Source organism: Rhinichthys klamathensis, unplaced genomic scaffold (assembly GCF_029890125.1).
Source record: "Rhinichthys klamathensis goyatoka isolate OS25496 unplaced genomic scaffold, OSU_Roscu_1.1 h1tg000405l_1, whole genome shotgun sequence".
In the NCBI taxonomy this organism is placed as follows: Eukaryota; Metazoa; Chordata; class Actinopteri; order Cypriniformes; family Leuciscidae; genus Rhinichthys; species Rhinichthys klamathensis.
In genome coordinates this window covers 450,001-470,026 of record NW_026606906.1, presented here as the reverse complement: position 1 = coordinate 470,026, position 20,026 = coordinate 450,001, and the positions used below count along the sequence as shown (strand labels likewise).

General features: G+C 38.3%; 1 protein-coding gene across 1 annotated transcript; it reads right to left on the bottom strand.

Annotated features, from left to right (window-relative positions):
- Positions 1 to 357: 357 nt before the first annotated feature.
- shtn2 (shootin 2) lies at positions 358 to 18,240 on the bottom strand. Its single transcript, XM_056234756.1, has 17 exons — positions 18,155 to 18,240; positions 17,774 to 17,823; positions 17,197 to 17,257; positions 16,932 to 17,026; positions 15,125 to 15,305; positions 14,929 to 15,026; positions 14,335 to 14,416; positions 14,163 to 14,257; positions 7,640 to 7,774; positions 7,123 to 7,270; positions 6,034 to 6,199; positions 5,878 to 5,936; positions 5,621 to 5,721; positions 5,443 to 5,472; positions 5,142 to 5,195; positions 4,153 to 4,327; positions 358 to 753 (listed from the first exon to the last, which is right to left on the bottom strand). Exons 1-17 carry the CDS (start codon positions 18,186 to 18,188, stop codon positions 602 to 604), a joined length of 1,716 nt encoding a protein of 571 aa, XP_056090731.1. The 5' UTR covers positions 18,189 to 18,240; the 3' UTR covers positions 358 to 601.
- Between the last annotated feature and the right edge of the window lie 1,786 nt (positions 18,241 to 20,026).

Sequence of the window (20,026 nt, the reverse complement as noted above, 5' to 3'; positions counted from 1 at the left end):
GATTGAGTCGAAGCCTTGATTCCAATCCAAATGAGATTCTTTGCTATTTTTTCAACATTGCTGTGCATCTGAGCAACAAATCCACCAAGAATGATGACAATTACACCAGAGAAGGATGCAATATACTTTTATGAATATAAAACAATGCCATGTTAAAGTAATTTAAAATTTCAATGCTTAGAAAATGTCCGTGTCTGATCTGTAATTCACAACAATGAAAGAATCGTTTAAAGGTCCAAATACTTGTGCAAATCAAGTATTCAAGCAAGTCGAGTCTTTTAATGGAAGAATTCATGCCTCAAAAGAACAAATGTCCAACACACAGACCGAGGGCAAAGAAAAGACAGACAAAGTATGTGCAGAATGTTTTTTATTTCTTTCATAATTGCTTTTTGAATGCAGGGGTCCTTGGTTTTTTTCATTGCGGCGTTCGCACCACAGTTAACAGGGTTAGCGCTTTATTCAGCCTTGTGACATTTACTCGAAACTAAATCCATGAGGCGTCTGGCAGAAGGAAATAGGTGTTGAAGTCATACTTAGTTCAACATCGTGCTTCTCGAAAAGTGCAGAAGGTCAGACTAAAAGACCCCTCAAACAAAGCTCACTTTTCTTCCCATATCACGGACTCGGAGGCCTTTATGCGAGAGACTCTCTTCTCTCGGTTCTGCTGAAGTCTGCGGAGGACAGGAGCGCTTCCACTCTCCCCTGCCCAGGGCGAGGACATCGAGGCCGGCATGCCAGCACTGGGGCAATCTGAGGAGACGTGACCTTAGCGTTATAATGCAGCTCACACAAACATTCACACCGATCAATAAATGAGGAGGCAGCTTTTAAGCAGTGCCGTCAAGGATATATCGCTCCCAGAGTGCAAACAATTAGGCCAATAAATCTGATTTATTTACAAGCCAAAGTTTACTTTTACACAAACTAGGCTATATGTATATAAAAAAAACTTTTTATCCCAAAGTAATGTGTAAAAAAATATCTGAAAGTTGTAAGATAACTGAGAAGCAAAATTAGATAAAACATCGGTAACTTGTTAACCTCACTAAATGTGGACTTAATATTTTATTTCAATATTTATTTAAAGGCACTTCTGAAAATTTGGGGATAAATGAACACTTTATGTAGAAATTAAGACTACGTAAAATAGTATTTTTTCTTCTTTTTTTTTACATAGGTTCGTTGGTCATGTTTTTTTTTAAAGAAATATATTTCTTAGAAAATTAAATTTCTTAAATATTATAATTCTTAAAAAGTACTTTATCAGTTATGTTCTCTTTATTTAAAGGTGCCATGTGTTATAATTGAGGTAAAAATATCCACAAAAAATGAGCTACACGCATTAAAAGAATGAGAAGAAATAAGGGTGATGATGTCATTAAAAAAATGACAAGTTATAGTGCTGCAGAGATATCAACCTGAATTAGCATGCTAAATTACTAGCCACGGCCCGACAGGTGTCATAATTTTTCATTTTTCATTTATTTCGGTTTGGTCATTTACAGATCATTCAATCAATAAAATCATTCAAAACATAAACACTATAGACGCGGGCAACATAACCAGCCAAACTGCAATACACGGAAAACTCGCACGGCTTGTGGGCGTACTTGAACCTGATGTCAATCGTGTGGAAAGTACAGCCCACTACATTTCAGTTCAGGAAAAAGAGCGGACCTATATTATGTTAATGCTTTCCTGAGGTAAATCTGACATATTTGTTCTCCAGCTATGTTATTGACCTCTGCACGCTGATAAAAAAAACGATTGGTCGATATTATGTTATGTATGAGGAATACATTTTGGTAAGTTGTAGCCTATTGTATCTTTCAACCGTGTTCGTGTTTTTTTACTATTAGCTAATAGAGATGATGCGTGCGCTAGGGATCTGTCGTGTAACATTTACAAGCGCCAAAACGGTATTTTTTTTTTGTGTAATAAAATAAAAATAAAATTGACAGAATCTGAGAACTGAGATTTTTTAAATATCATAACTAACCTGCTCTGTCTAGTCTGTCGGTCTCCGTGTCCTCTTTGCTTTGCGGTTTTTCCAACGCGTTCTCTTCTTATCCCAAGGCGTCATATACGACGCTTTTTTTTTTGCCAAAGCGTATATATCCTACTAGGGGTGTCACGATTTCGATTTTAAATCGAAATCGATCGAAATTATTTTTTTTCCGAATCGATCGAATTAAAAAATGGAATCGTCGATACTGCCACGCCCCCATGTCACGTCCGGTCGGCGTGCCAAGCGGGAAAAAAACACGCGTGTTGAAAAGCTGCGAGTATATGGTCAACCTCCTCTAACTTAGCTACAGCCATTCAAAAGATAGCATGGCAACTGCAGCAGATGCAGGAGACCCATCGACAGAACTTAACATCGGCAGCTGTAACAGTGCGCGCGACGCCGCATCCGAAGATGAACGACTTCGAGCCGAATCTGGCCGAGCATGTATGTCTCACCGCACCGGCATCCAGTTTGTGCGTCTTAAATTAGTTTCTTACATTTACAAAATGAGTCTATAGCAAACATAAGCCATTTTAATAAAAATAAAGTTCCATGTTTTATAAAATGTCCATTAAACTTAATTAAATGTTTAGTGAAATAAGAAATATTTAAAAGATCGTTAATTGAGTTGTATAGCCTACATCCTACATACGTTTTTATATCCACATATTTTGTTCTAATGTCACAATAATAATCTCAGGGTTTACTGGATTTTACACGATTCTTTTTGTAGTGTTATTGGTGGTGATGTACTAAAATAAACATTGTAACGTGTGGACCTTTCTGCTTCTCACATTGATTCCTGATGGTTAAGAGGACAATTACTTTAGTCGCCACCTGTCATTTCACAGACTAGCACAACGGCGAGCGCGTCGAGTATAAACGCCTCGTCCGTTTGGAGAGGCGCGCGCGCAGTCAGCGGAGACTCGCGCTCTTGCGGACGCGTCAAGTATAAACAAGGCTGTAATCTCCCGGAATGAGCGAGCGAGCGAGCAAGAGCGCGCAATCGCGCATGTGAGACAGAAAAAACTATGCTCCAAACCGTATAGCGGGCGCACAGGAGAGAGCGAGAGAGCGAGAGATCTTGCGTATGTGCCTCATGAAGCGCATTAAGACAGAGAGCATCCTGATTGGCCGGTTTCGGCTTTAAAAAAATAAATGTAAAAATCGAGAATCGAATCGAACCGTGACCTTAGAATCGAAAATGTAATCGAATCGAGGATTTGGAGAATCGTGACACCCCTATATCCTACGCACATGGCACCCTTTAGCGTCAATATAACACGCACAGAGTATGGGTAGGTTTAGATCTGGGGTAGGGTTAGGGTTAGACCACTAGGAGGCGCCTCATTCTGCCCATCTGCGTCTCATATTTACGCTAAAGGGTGCCATGTGCGTAGGATATGTACGCTTTGACAAAAGCGTCGTATATGACGCCTTGGGATGAGGACGGGCTCGATTTTTGGCGTGAGAGCGTGTGAAAAGTGTCAATTGCGTGTGTCTCACGGTGAATTCGTGAGAGTTGGCAGCTCTGAATGGCGCTAGCTTGGTCAACATCAGCGAATGCTGTCTGTCAAATTAATGTAATTCAAGCTAACAATAAAAATGTAATATGAACAAAACGAATGTGAACATATTCACTGGTAAAGGTGAAGGGGAGTAGCTTGAAGATGTCATATTTAAAAATCACTTGACATCAACCAACGTTCCTTCGGCTATGGCTCTAGGGTCGTTGTGAAGGTAGGGGCGGAGCATAGAGACTATGCCGTTTCTCGTTTGTTACTCTAGTCTAGACCAACTCGCTTTCTGGAGGTATACTGCCCCCATCTGGTATGGAATGTGGAGTATGAATTTATTTTTTGGTGGACATGCCACAAGGCACCTTTAACTTCCTAAAGGAAATTATGCATTTGGCTTTTATCTCAAGTGATGTACATTGCATTGAAGGAACACATTTTACATGTGATCAAATTATATATATATATAAAAATCTGCAAATAAATTGTGAATTCACTGCTTTTGTTTACTGTCTTTGCTGATTATTTCAATAATAAGGTTTAGGATTGACCAGCTTGTGTAAACTAAAGTACATTTGAATAAAGTTTTTTGGGAATGTGAGAGCGTAAAGTAAGAGATGGTACCTTTGGGTTTAGATGGAGGGTTAGGGTTAGGATTAGCGTTAGGTGAGGGCCCTTTTTCGTCCCCCATGGCCCGCCTCCTCCTCTGGAGCACCATCTGAAGCTCCGCCTCCCCAACATTACGGCTGAAGCGTTTTTTCGATTCCACCTTTCGGGGGCCAGGCCTTCTCATGGAAACCTGAGTTACATTAATACAATAAGCCACGAGAGGTGATGACAGGGATTTTACGATGGTTAAGGAACCCCCGGAAATTTCCTTAATCATGGTAAAATCACCAACAGAAACAGTTCTGTGATTAAACGTAGAATGTTTAATAAAACACAGATTAGTTTATTAGCTTGTGATGTTTGCTGCAAGTACAGTTCAAAAGTTTGGGATCAGTAAGATTTTCTTTTAAGGAATAAAAAATACAGCAGGGATGCATTTGTAGATTAAAAGTGACATTTAAGAGATTTTTAGTTCAAGTAAATTCTGTTCTTTCGAACTTTCTATTCCTGAAGAAAGTGCATCACAGATTCCACAAAAACATTAAGCAGCACAACTTTGATAATAATAATCAGAAATGTTTTTGAGCAGCAAATCAGCATATTAAAATGATTTCCGAAGGATCATGTGACACTGAAGACTGGAGGAATGATGCTGAAAATACAGCTTTGATCATAGGAATAAATTACATGGTAAAAGCATATTAAAATAGAAAACGCCTATTTTAATTCGTAATAATATTTCAACAGTTTTGACTATATTTGAGATCAACTAAATGCAGCCCTAATGAGCATAAAGACTTAAAATCGTACTGATCATGAAATTTTGAACTGGTGCGTCAAATGTGTGTGCACACTTTTTAATTATAAGTCAATTTAATCCTAGATATTATTTCCTTATCTGAAAGTATATGAACTATAACCACTTAAGTATATTTCATTGTTGACCTCACAAACAGCTTTAGCCTGACTAATAAAAGTTACTGTTGTAATAGAGATCATTGTACCAGCATCCCCTGTAACTCCAGCACAGCTGATTTCCGGTTCTCTGACCTCTGCTCCTGTTATACAAATGACAATTATTTGTGATTAACAATAGTTTGTTATTTCTGAACAGTTACTTTGTAAACATATAATTCACAAGCAATATAGCAAGTGACCAAATGCACATAGTTTCACAGACAGAGGAAACCTATTTATACTCTAAAATGTAATAGTAATCACCCAATAGTACATTGCAAGACGACCTGAAAGAACATGATAATGTGCAACTGTAAATAAAACAATCTGAAACAGTGTATCACTCACCTTCCATGCGTTTTCATCATCTGGTACAGTCTAAAAAGTCCAAATAACCAAATGTCAAATATTTCAGATCATGTTGTGCACACACTCATATGGTTTCATTTCCTTCACACGTTTGATTATTGTCATAAGCACAGTTTATGTCCAGCAACACGTTATAATTCAACTGTGACAGACTCACCTGTGGCGGTCTGAGAATAGGTTTAAGAGCGATGCCTTTCTTGATTCTGTCCATCATTTCATCCACAGCTCTGGACTTCATGTCCTCCGTAACTGCGGGTTCTGTGAGAAAATCAACACAGTATTCAGTGAGGATGGAGGAGCAGCGTTTACTCTCCTCGATTTAACTTCAGCTTCTAGTGTTTCTTCCCGTCTGCCATGTTGACTTCGCATCTTTCTATCTGGAATTACACATAGTCGAAAGTAAGGTTGTCTTACTCTCAGTTTGAGTGGTGTTTTCTCCGCCCTTTTTTCTGTTCCTCAAGGCCTTCAATGGGCTAAATATACAAATGATTTGCCATTAAAAACATTTTGAATCGTTTATGCTGTAATGTATTTTTATGTTGGGAATATTGAAAGGTGTTGAAGACTCACTCAGTGACAGATGAAGATGGAGGTGGAGGAGGAGGTGGAGGAGGAGGAGGAGGAGGAGGAGGAGGAGGAGGGGGGCCAGCTGGACTTTCACTCGCCTCTTCCGATTGGTCAGATTGGATTGAAGGAAGTTGCTTCATTTCTCTCAGTTTATCCTGGAGCATCTTGACTAGTTTAAAAATGAAACATTCAGATTAAAACATCATGGCCTGGTTTCACGGACAGGGTTTAGATTAAGCCAGGACTAATCCTTAGTTCAATGAGGGTATTTCAGTAGGTTTTATAAATGTGCCTTAGTAAAAAACTAAGTAAATATATTATAGTGCTATAAAATTATTGTGAAATTATTTGGTAAGAACATGATGAGAAATGTTTGAGTTTATATGGAAACCTTGGTTGCAGACTTTAAAATCAGGTGTTTAATGTTGTTTATATTTCGATGTGGAGTTTTTAATATGAATTTACACATGGTTTGTCTTAAAGTATAAGTCGACAGCATTGCTGAGTATTTTCTTCTTAAAGCTGCAGTGAACCAAAGACAGTCTCAAAAACACGGTTTGAAATCGCTGGTGTTTCTGACGTCACAAACTACCTTGTAACCAATCAGATCCACGTGTGATCGTCAACGGGTGGATCTCTGAGCTGAGTGAGTGAGTGGAGGCGGGGCTCATTTGCATATTCATAGAACCCTGTATACTAATTGAGGCGAGTTTGTCGAGTTACATTCAAGCTATTTTAAGGCATGAAGAAAAAACTATTCAAGGAAAAACCGTTTAAATATGTCATTTTGGTGATCAAAGATGAGTTTAAGGGATAAAATGATTGACTACAGGGGGACTTTCATATCTTTGCAATTTTGAGTTCGAGACATTGTTGAGATTGTCTCTTTTGAAACAGGAGAGAGACAGATGAGAGATTACAGGGCCTTTCTCAGAAGAACAATCTGAGTAGCAAGGCTTCATTTTCAACACACTGCTGTCTTGGTGAAATAGCATCTCATGTGTGTTTTGTCTTTCGCTTGCGGGTCATTTCATGAAACAGAAGGTACTTTTTCAGCATTATAATGTAGATAACTTTTCAAACTAGACCTACTTTCCTTCTGAAGTGCTGTGACGGATTGCTGTGAGTCTCTCAGCTGAGCCTCAGTCTCGCTCCTCTCTTTCTCGCTGATCTCCAGTTTAGTCTTTACAGCAGTCAGATCAGTCAGAGCGTTGAGATCCTCGGCTGCCGTCTGTGAGATCTGCAGCGTGTCAAAAAGGGGGGGGGGGGGGGGGGGGGATACCATTAAAGCCGATTCAAATATTGCATTGGTTTGACACAGGTTCATGTTTTACACATTAAATGACACACTTTAATATGTACACTTAATAAAAATTTTTACTTACACGTAAGTATTATAGTAATTTTTTAAGTATAAACTATGGTATAATAAGTAAAAATATGCAATAATTGTTATGTTTTTTGGGGTTTTTTTTGCACAGCTGTTATATTGTTTGCACATGATGCAAAGAACAGGGGAAACTGGGGATTGTTTAACATCATCATAACTCCATGTTTCCGACACAAACCTCTGAAGCGTTATCATGCGCAGATACACTGACACACTCACCTGGCTTTGGTAACAGAGTCGAATCTCTCCCAGAGCTTTGCTGATGTCAGTCACTTGACTCAGAGCCTGTTGAAGTTGTTTCTCAGTCTCTACGTTCTGAATCTGTCTCTGGATTTCCCTCTGTTTCACCAGCATCTGTAGACCATGATGTTCAATCACTCCATCAATCACCTGATCAACTGATCAATGTCAACACGCCATCTCTGCACTATTCACTATTCTATCAAACAAATAATACAAATAACTGATCTATCTATCTATCTATCCATCCATCCATCCATTCATCCATCCATCCAACCATCTATCTATCTATCTATCTATCTATCTATCTATCTATCTATCTATCTATCTATCTATCTATCTATCTATCTATCTATCTATCTATCTATCTATCTATCTATCTATCTATCTATCTATCTATCTAATCTATCTATCTCTATCTATCTATCTATCTATCTATCTATCTATCTATCTATCCATCTATCCATCCATCTATCCATCTATCTATATATATATATATATATCATCTATCAACTATATATCTATATATCCATCTATCTATCTATCTATCTATCTATCTATCTATCTATCTATCTATCTATCTATCTATCTATCCATCTATCTATATATATATATATATATCATCTATCAACTATATATCTATATATCCATCTATCTATCTATCTATCTATCTATCCATCTATCCATCTATCTATCTATCTATCTATCTATCTATCTATCTATCTATCTGTCTGTCTGTCTGTCCGTTCGTCCGTCCATCCATCCATCTATATATCTATCCATCTATCTATCTATCTATCTATCTATCTATCTATCTATCTATCTATCTATCTATCTATCTATCTATCTATCTATCTATCTATCTATCTATCTATCTATCTATCTATCCATCTATCCATCTATCTATCTATCTATCTATCTATCTATCTATCTATCTGTCTGTCTGTCCGTTCGTCCGTCCATCCATCCATCCATCTATATATCTATCCATCTATCTATCTATCTATCTATCTATCTATCTATCTATCTATCTATCTATCTATCTATCTATCTATCTATCTATCTATCTATCTATCTATCTATCTATCTATCCATCCATCCATATATCCATCCATCTATCCATCCATCTATCTATCTAACCATCCTTCCGTCCGTCCATCAATCCACTACGCCAAACTTCAAATCTCTCTTTAAATAACCCTCATTTTTAGAAATGCCAACATTCAACGCTCGTTTTTACAACCTTCCCTACATTTTCTATTAATTGTTGAGCTCAGTGGGCATGTTAATTATTCACGCAGTGAATTATCTGAAAGACTTTCATTCAACAGAACAAAACATCAAAACAATCAGTTCACACAGCAGCAACGAAATTTGTTTTGGGAAACCAAAAACCAAATCATCCATTATCTCCCTGAAATGTTAGATAACAAGCACTGTGCTTATGTTGAAAAGCAGAACCGGCAAGCAGGAAAGGGAAGTGAAAGTTTGTCATGCGTCGGACTGTTTGGACTCTCACTTCTCACCTCCATTCACTGCTTAATCGTTCAGCTCGCAAGAAATGCGGACCTAAAGCACCAGCCGCGACCCCTGCAGAGCCACGATTACAGGGAAATACATGAGCTTGACGAGTAAACGGAGAGTCTCTTTGTGCGATGACGGCCTGTTTTTTCTCCCTTTCGTATTAGTCCGTCATTAGACCCCCAGTGACTAGAAAAAAAAACACTGAACAAGAAGAAGATGAATGTGTTTTCAAAACAGATGGAAAACAGAAAAATGGAAGGGGTGGCGATAAAGAATGTCATTCAAGCTGTGTGGTGTGTGGCCACACATTCAGAATGAGTTTGAGTGGTGCGCGAACCGTCGGGGGTCCCTTTCACAGGTGAAGGCCCCCTGTTGGGACCCCCATTATGTCTGTGTCTGCAAATGGGGAACAATATACACAAAGCCGACAAAAGAGATGGCAGATAGGAAGTGTCAAGCAAGGACAGGGGTTTAAAGAGCTGGCGATTTTCAAACTGCCATCTCGATGGGTGCTAATTACCACAGGAAGAGACGAGGGATGCAAAGACAGATGCCACTTTTATGCAGAGATGCTCATTTAGACTGAATGAATGCTATACCGACTGGTATTAACAGAGCCAGCGGGACTGGCATGGTCAATGAGTGAGTGCTTGTCTGTGTTATCTCAATCCAGTGTTTTCTCTTCTTTGTTTCGTGTTTGTTTCATTAATGCAGGTCCATAGTTGTAAGTGTGAATTGACCCGATCCAGCCCAAAACTCCCATGGCCCTTGTACACACTCGACTAAATCGGAAGACACTGCACTTCCTCCCATTCACTGTCTATTGATTCAGATGTTGCCGTGTTGTCTTAGGCCTCTGAGCGAGAAGTGTGTTTTTATGTCCTGTCTGGAAATTCACTAAACATGATTAAATTGTTTATGTTAAATTATCATATCTCGTCAGTATCTGCTATACTCTATCACCTTTTTTAAATACATTTTATTTTCTACTTTATTGCATCTGTAATCATTAGCTATTTTGTGATTATTTTGAAGTCCTTTTATGTAAAGCACTTTATATTAGGCCTACCGCGTATGAAATGTGCTATATTATGAATAAACTTTGCCTCTAAAAACATGAATAAAGGCCTTGTTAACAGCTTCAGAGTTAAGGTGTGATCACGTTTACTGCTGTGTGGGGAAATTTCTCAGCGAAATCCAGTCTTAGGTTTTATGTCGAACGTCACATGAACAAAGAGGAAAACAGTTCTCGTTGTGTACGATTGTCAGAGAAAGTGTTAACAGTTTGGACGGCGATATCTATGGACTTTTAAGGTAATCAGCTAGTTTTTATTGTTGTCATTTTATTCAATTTTGTAGCTAAATGTAAGAAAACTTTTAGATATCAATGTACATGTTACGGACTTTGGTTATGCTCATATTTGGTTGCTCATCTTGAGTAAAACAGCTTTATATTTAATAAAGCACATACAAAAGACCTGGACTGGAAGCGCTCCAACCCGTTTTACAGAATAAGGAAGTTTGTTGCGCATAACCAACATACTCCAATAGGAATCAGTGCGATCAAAAGTTTTGGTTGAGAGTGAAAAGTTTCCCCATGCAAATTTCACTCATGTTCAAGTGAAATCATCGCGTTCACCAACATAAATCTGCTTGGTATAAGTGACTTGACCTAGGCACATCGCTACAATATTGACATTAGACAATTGTCCCTTTTCACATTTCCGGGTTTCTCAGAAGCAAAAGTGTCATAGTTGGGTAAACTTCTATTAGCGGTCAATGAGAGACTAGCTACATTAAATATATCATTTTTTGTCTTCCCATTTGCTCAAATAGCAAAAGAAAAACTCCACAATAGTGTTTTCACAACTTTCAAAAAGAGGGGAAAAAATAGAGAGAGATTGATAACAACAGTAAGAAGAGAGAAAGATGTCAACTTTACCGTCACTCCCACAGCCGCTGTTTTTGGAACACCCTCACAAGCAGAGGTCACTATTTTTTTGTAATTTGATGCAAAGGTAATATAATACAAAGTAGCCTATTGCTAGTGTTATAAATGTAGACACATTAATATATATATATATATATATATATATATATATAAAACTTTGCAGGAATTAAAATGCGACCGTTAAAACGCGTCATCGTCTGTGATAAAGGTCCATGGAACTTTCCCCGCGAAATCTCGATTTCGAATGTGACTGCACCTTTAAGTTATTTTTAAATGCGGGTAACCTTTATTATGTCATGCCGTTATTTCTTTTAGCAACCAAACATATTACAACAAACGTTAAAGAACGCACCGCGTCCCATATTGTCGCGTGAGAGTCATTTCTACAAGCTCGTGCCAAGAAGGTTTGCTTCTTTTCTGCTGCAAAACTACTCTAAACAGAAGATAATGTGATTTCCGCGATGTAACGGTCAAAATTATGAGGCGGTTATCGGGACTGTGACATTTGAATTATAACAAGCATTATCGTCATCTTTATTTACACAAGGAAGGGGATCTTGTTTACATCGAAGTGGAATTTAATCTACACGGAACTGAACCCAAAGTCTATTTATAAACCACACAAGTCAACTGAAATACTGACTAGAAAGTGCTGTTTTTGTGCCTGTCACTGTGTGTGGAACTGACAAATGTAAGTAATTCTCTCCATTATTGTTTGCTTCATAAAACCCTATAGGGCCTAATGTAAAATATTGTGTTTTAAGTGCATTTACAATTAATTATCTGCTGGGTTCAACCGCACCATTGTGTTTGTAAAGCCTTGTTTACATTTGGTATCAAGATGCGTTTTGGTCGAGTGGATTACAAGTGGACGACGCTTTTACCGATGACTTTTTTTGTTGTTGTGAAATGACATTTCAGTCCCTCACAGCCTCGTTTTCAACTTTGGAGCTTGCACTTAGCTTGCACATTCCTCACATTCGGATTGTTCTCAGTACTTTTATAAGTTGTCTGAGTTTATTGCACGCAAAGCTTGAGAGATATCTTTAGTATGGCTAATTGTATGCATTTTTATAGAGCAACTATAGAGTTGTTGTTGTTGTTTTACCAATCTGACTGGAAACAAAGTCTTGTCAGCAAAGTCATGGTTGACACAGCAAGTGCCATTGAAGATGGAATCATCTCTGGATTCACTAAAGTTTACCAGGTTAGTGACATCAAATCTAATATGTATATTTTTTGTTTGAATACACTTGTAGCATCTAGTATTAAACTAGATGAACTGCAGGGATATCTGCTTTGTTTTATGTCTGTGAAATTGTTTGTGTAAGTAATTTTCATGTCACTAAAATCAATGACTCTTACTGTCTAAGCGGTTACTTCTTGGCCTAAATAAGCTACAGTATAGAGTCTATGGACAAAGCTTTTGCTGTCCAGTCTAAGGAAATGCCGGTAGTGTGCAAATTAGAGAAACATTTCAAAGCTTTTTATGTGTCCTTCATTTAACAAAAAGAAAAAATGAATAACAAAGTTATTCCAGTATAATCTTTCACTCGTTTTCAATTCAGTCAAAGATTAAATATTCGTGGCTCAAACTCTTTGACAGCAGACCTCGTATGTCAGAGGGTCCCAAACTTGTTCAAACCGCTTCATTTGAACAATGTTACAGCTTCTTAAAGGAGCTGTATGTAAGATTGTGGCCAAAACTAGTACTGCAATCACTGTCAAATTACTGTAGAGTGGTGTATCCTCTCCCCCTCCTCCCTGACTCGAGGTTGCCAGATCAGCTGCAGGATCCAGCAGGAACGTGACGAGCTGCAGCTGTGGTAACTAGAGCAGAGCTGGCAACCCGGATGCCGCAACACTACTGACTTCGTGATTGGTAGATAGGTGGAGGGTGGAGCATCAGACCAAAACACAACATGACAACATCAACATCAGTTGAGGGCTGCAACTGCACTTTTTAAATGACAATATCCTGGCCAGACCACTGTTGTCAGTGATATAAGTATTTGAAATGTACATGATTTCTTAATGTCTAGTGACATTTCAGGGCCATTTTATGATTAATTGAAATAAATTTCTTACATACAGCTCCTTTAAGTGAGCGAATAGCTGGAGCTGATTTGCTGGCATTTTGGCCTCGAATCAGATGTTAAAGCCCCCCTGTAGTCAATAATTTATGATTGGTTACAAGGTAGTGTGTGACGTCAGAAACACCAGCGATTTCAAAACTGTGTTTTTGAGACTGTCTTTGGGTCACTGCTAGCCTGGTTAAAACCAGACCATTCTCAGTTGTAACTGAGTTATGGTCTGGCAAAGCGTCATAGACAAATCATTTCCAGAGGGGCGTCACCAATGGACGTCGCGGATAGACCTAAAACCAATCCGAGCGATGAAGGAGATGACGTATGCAGAGCGGCGGAGAAACATCTCCGAGTGTTGTTCTTTGCTCGGTTTTTAACAAAAAGGAAACGTTCAAATCGCTTAAAACCGACGCGATAGCTGATTCGAACGAGTGATGTTCGACGGCGGCATCCATCTTTGTAATGTAGGCTACAAAATCTGCTTCAAAATCCCAGCGCTGTCGTCATCGTGTAAAGCCCGCCCCAACGTTTCTGATTGGTGCCGCGATTTCGGCGGATTGGAAATGGGCTTGAATGAGCTCTTTGCCAGACTAACTTTCAGAGCAAATCTAAATTTGCCGGAAGTTGTCTGGGTTTCCCCAGGCTAGGTCACTGCAGTTTTTAAGGAGAAAATACTCAGCAATGGTGTCGACTTATGAATTTGCACATGGTTTGGCTTAAAGCATATTTAAAACACCACACAGATATACATGATTAAAAGCTTGATTTTCACCACAGGGGGACTTTAAATTAAAAGCAGTGTGTGTTAATGACTGGGCAATGAAGCAGCTGCCGTAGTTTCTTGGTGTCTATGTTGTGCTATCTGTCTAACTTCAGTCATCCTTGTTCTTGAAGTTTTGTCAGATTAGATTAGATCAGATTTCTCCAGTTCAAAGAATACCTGGTGTGCAAAAACTTCAGCATGCTGCCTGAGTCCTTGCTCCATTTCGAGCTTCTGAGACATCTCTGAAAACTCTTCTGTAACCAGCTGGGACACTGAGGACCGAGAAACTACAGTCAGTCTGTCGTTCTGTACGTGTTTATCAGCGGGAGAATATATTCGGTGGACTCACCTCTCTTCATTTTATTCACAGTTCGGCTCTGCTTACTGAACTTCCTCAGAAGAGCCTCTTTCTCCCCGACCTCAAACAGCAACTTAAGAGTAGGAAAAGAGTTTGAAGTTTAATGAAATTCAAAATCTTAGGATTTCTGGTCACATTTAATGAAAGTAGGGTTCTGACAAGAAAAAAACAGCGTTAAGATTTATTTTTGAGGCAAATTGTTCATCATTTTGTCAAAATGCTCTGATATGAACATGTACATGAACATACAATTGCAGTCATAAATTGACATACACCTTTTTGTTTTATCATGAAATGTTTTAACACGACCCTAATACAAACCTTTTAACAGGGTCATTTTTATAAATTCGTCTGACGGCTATTATTTTTGTGGACTACTTGACACCTCTTACCTGAAATGGCATGTTAAGGGTAGTACATAAAAAAACTGCAAGCAATTTTCATTAAATTATTATTTAGTTCAATTATTAACATTTTGTTGATTTCGCAAGGTGTATGTAAATTTATGATCAACTGTTTGCATGTCTAACATGACCATATTTTTCAGGTCTTTTCATGTGATCCCATTTGAAGGCACTATTATACCTTTTCCTTCAAATCATCCTTCTCTTTCTTAAGAAGCTCCACCTGGTCACTGAGCTGAAATTTCTCCCCAAGTAGCCGGTCTACAGATGACTGTAGTTCTGTAATGACAAACAGATTGGACAAGGCTTATGGGAATGCATATTTTAACCGCTTTCGAGGCTGGTGTTATTCACAAGCGAGAGGCTACGGGTCCCACCTCTAATTTGGTTCTGACTCAAGAGAAGTGGATCTTCTCCGCACTCTTCCTCAGGGACCGGCTCAGAGCTGGGATCAGCCTCAGGGTCCAGGTTCAGGATGGAAAGGTGTTCTGGCTTTTCTTGAATCAGGGGAAGGATGGCTTGACTTTGCCTCTTCAGTACCTTGAAATCTTTTGTCACCTGTTGGTTCAAAAGTCCCAGAGATTGAGAAGGGGTTGCGCTTTTTTTTTATGTTAAGCCTCAATATGAGGTTTGTCGCAGTCGCACCCCTTTCTTTATCCAATATCCAATGCAAACAATATAACATTTAAAGTCCCCCTGTGGTGAAAATCCAGCTTTTAATGTTGTTTATATGTCTATGTGGTGTTTTTAATATGCTTTAAGACTAACCATGTACAAATTCTGCGTATTTTTTCTTTAAAAACTGTCTCAAAAACACAGTTTGAAACCGCTGGTGTTTCTGACGTCACACACCACCTTGTAACCAATCAGATCAACGTGTGATCGTCAACGAGTGGATCTCTGAGCTGAGTGAGTGAGTGAGTGAGTGGAGGCGGGGCTCATTTGCATATTCATAGAACCGCATATACTAAATCACATTCAAGCTATTTGAAGGCATGAAGACATTTTTTTCATTGAAAAACTGTTTCAATCAAGGGGGTAATCCATCGACCGGAAGTTGAAGCCGGCCGGGTGCCGCCATCTTGTAGCAGAACTTCACTTGCGTTAGCATTTCCATTGACTCCCATTCATTTTGGCGTCACTTTGACAGCGAATAACTTTACATCTGAGGCGTTTAAAGACTCCATTTGTCCATTATTTATTTCTAAAGAAACACAACAATGTATAAAGCGCTCCATTACCTTCTATGTTACATTATGGCCCCGTAGAAACAGATTTAGTAAAAATAGGCTAACGATTGCGTCATAACCACTCGACTCTCTGTCGCGCTGTACAGAAATTACCGTACAGACAGAAGGAGAAGCTCGCAGGCAATCGGGGGGACGTCCCGTCAAGGGAGAAGCCCATAGATAATGAGTCCATAAAAGCAACGGGATACTTACTCCTGCTCACTCACGCCAAATAACTCTTTGCTCAAGTTCCCCGTCTCTGCAAGATTAACGTTGGCAATTTTCACGCACAGCTACTAGAAGAGTAACGTCTGTCAGACAGGTTGCTCACGTCATCAAGCTTAGTTTGAGTCGGTTTGAGTCTGCGCGTCAGGAACGGAAGTGGTCAAAAATCACTAAAAATGGGCTTCAACTGAGTTCCAATGAGATGGCTCTGTCCACTTCTTATACTGTCTATGGTTTCAATATGAAATTTTGGTGATCAAAGATGAGTTTTTAAGATTATTGACTACAGGGTGACTTGTAGGAACTGGTTTCGAAGCAATGGCACCATTGGCCAGATCCATAATCTGCCCTTGAGTTGAACTCAGTTTCACTCTTAAAAATAAAGTTGTTGTTTTTTGCAGTGATGCCATTGAAGAACCATTTTTGGTTCCCCAAAGAACCTTTCAGTGATCAGCTCTTAAAAGAACCATTTTTTCTTAATGTGAAGAACATTCTATAAATCTAAAAAACCTTTTCCCACTAGAGAACCTTAATTAGTGGAATAGAATGTTAAAGGTTCTTCATGGAACCATCAATGCCAATAAAGAACCGTTATTTTTTAAGAGTGTGGGATAAATGACTCAGTTTGGAGAACATGGTAAAGCTTGTAACCGATATGGGGGATGTGAAAATACTCAACAGAACAAATACAAGCTGTTAGACTTGCAGGAAAAGGGAAGTGTCTCTATACCTTCAGCGCTAAGGCCTCTGCGGTCTCCCGGCAGGACCGCTCGATCTGGAACTGCATCTCTAAAACATCCAGCTCCTTGAGCAGCTGAGAAGAGGCTGAAAGTTACAGACAGCAAATTAGCACGGTTTCAGTGACACTTCAGGTAGGCTAGTTTGTTGCATTGTCAAGTTATGTTATGCGAGTTATGCCAAGGTTTAGCCATACAGTAAATGTTTTTCTCTCAGTATGAGTTGATATGAGGATATTGCAATGCTAAAACTCTCACCCTCCTCCATCCTTGACAGCTTTTCATTCGCCTCATCTCGCTCTTTCTCCAGAATCTCGCACTGTATAGCAGATTACACAATGATAGACATTTTGAAAAAAATAAAAAATATGGGTGAAGCAGTTAAGCAACGACTGTTTGCAGAGAGTCATTGGCTATGTTCAAAACAGTGCAACTTCACATTGGATTTGTGACTCTCTCCCACAATTTCGGTGTTTTTTGCGATGTTATTTAGGCGTTGCTTGTAGTTGCAACAAGAAGGCGCCTGATTTATCTGCCTCACTATTGCTCTTACTCTGTCTATGATATGCAGTAAGAATATTGTAGCGTGCAAATGTTCTGGGACAGCAGATCAGCTGCTACTTTTGCCAAAATGTGTGGCATAAAATAGAGCATGCCGTATCCCACAATGCAATCTGCTCGGCTAAGACACCGCTAGCTCGATTAAGCATGCAAACTGCTGTTTAAAACATGTTTGCCTGTTGCATGCTGTTGTAAAAAGTCGTATATACTGTGCCATAAGTAGTGCTATCGTATGCATTCTGGACAAAGCCAGCTCTACTTAAGCAGAGATTACCTCAATGTCTCGTTCATCTTCTGAAGACAGGGCGTTCTCCTCCTCAGACTCTAAGAAGACAACACAGGAAGTTTTCAGATTATTCATGCGTTTCATGTATAATTAAAAGGCAGCCATATTAATCTAAAAAAAGAAACAGTATGATGTTATTATTAAGGATATCTGTAAAATTAGGCATTCACGATATTCTGTGGTCAAATGTTTGTGTATGACCAAGACATTTTTTGTTTCCTATGTCGCTCTGCCATGTTCATTGGACTGACGGACAATTTTATCCGTTACTGTTAATATATTTCATTACCCAGCTTATCCAGTAGAATAAAAGACATTTTTTTAATAGTTTAGAATGAAAATTTCATAAGGATAAAAAATGTATCCAACCTGAAATTCTTTCGTCCGGTTCGAGATTCCACATGATTTCTCAAGCTTCTCGTCAGCGTCTGTTCTTCTAAATCCCTCTCGGTTTCTGTGTGACAGTGTAGGAAGAACTGAAACTAAGGTGGCGCTCTGCTTTTATTTCTTCCTATTTTGTTACGTAAATTCACACAAAAGTCCATTCTGCTTTGCCCTTTATGGTTAACCGAGTCAACAGTGGCTATTTAGAAAGGATTTGATAAAGCAGCATTCATCACGCTTGTCCCTTGTGAAAGCATGAGCCGGCTTGGTTTTGTGACACAGCGTTGTCCAAACATGTTTATGCACTCATAAGATGATTATATCCAAAGCATTTAAGGTCACGATGTGTGTTTTTTAATCTTGGCTTTTTGTATCAGGCTTTAGCTGTTGAGCTTTTGCACTCATAACGGTTGAATTTTAGTGTCGAATTTTTTGTTTTTATGAGTCAGTTGAAGTTGCTAAACTGCTGATTCATAGAATTCAGTTGCAATGCAAAGAGCCATAATAATAAATGCCATTTTGCATAACCAAAGATTTGTCTGGTGTCTTGAGAGCTATTGATAGTTTCATGGTGGATCCACATCAACAAGCCCAAAAGTATGTTTAGTTTTAAGAGAGCTGGCCTTTCTAAAGGATTAAATTGTTGTGTAAAGTCCATTTATACGCAGGATCTTGGAGGGTCGTCTGTCTTTGTTGCAGACTACAGTCATGAGGGCCAAAATCATGTGTTTACGTGGCTAAGATTAGTCCTGTTTCTATCTCCAGATGAACATTTAGCTGCACATAACCCTGAAGATTTAAGAAATGTCCAGAGTTCGATGTTTCCCTAAAGAGATCGGAGCTGTAATTGCAGGACTGAAATGGTTTCAAGGTGAAATGACTTTGGTAAAGAACAGTGAGAGGAGTATGGAGCTAGAATTGTGTCTTTATTACATGCGAGAAAATTAATGATCTGAGAGAAGGAAAAAAAGTTTGAGAGAAAAAGTTATCACAACTGATAGCAAAAAAAAGCATTTCATGAGAGAAAAAAATATATTTGAGAAAAAAAGTTTTCATACCAATCGCAAAAAAAATATAATATTTAAGACTAAAAAAAGTTTTGAGAGAAAGTATTTTCTCATAGAACATAAATTTGAAATTTTTAAAATTATTTCTGAGAAAAAAAATATCTCTCAAAATACTTTGAAAAAAAATCTCAAATATATATTTTTTGCTATCAGTGTGAAAACATTTTCTCTCTAAAAAAAAAAATTGTTTCTCTCAAAACCATCCAGCAAGAAACTTTTTCATAGAGGAGTCGATGCAGTCTGGCATGTAAGATTAAAAACTAACTTATTCAAAAAAATGTTTTGTCTTATGCAAAGTCTAAAGGAGAATCAATGGCTGCCTGCACATTCTGTGTGATTCTTGTGATTATAGTATATAGAGACAGATCTCATTTTATTTCCATCTGTGATCTATTAATTCTATAATCAGTGTTTTAATGAGCTTCAGGATTATTGAAGCTGTTTCTTCATCATACACACCTTTTCTAGTGTTGGTGATCTCAATCAGTGAACAAAATGTCCAATATGCACAAGCTATAATAAAACTATATATAAATATAAAGGTTTATATTCTAATAATATTTCAAATGATTTTATATAATAAATTGCATAGTCGTTTAAAGTTCCCATGACTAAAGTATTTATAAAAAAAATAATTCTTTATTGGCCTGATCTTTTATAGCATGGATTCCTTGGTCATTTTATTTTAAGATGATTTGCAATGGAGCGTCATTAAAAGCTTTCAGGATCAACTGCAAAACATGGGACACTGGGATGCATTTATTATTCACGTTTAATATTACTATAGTTT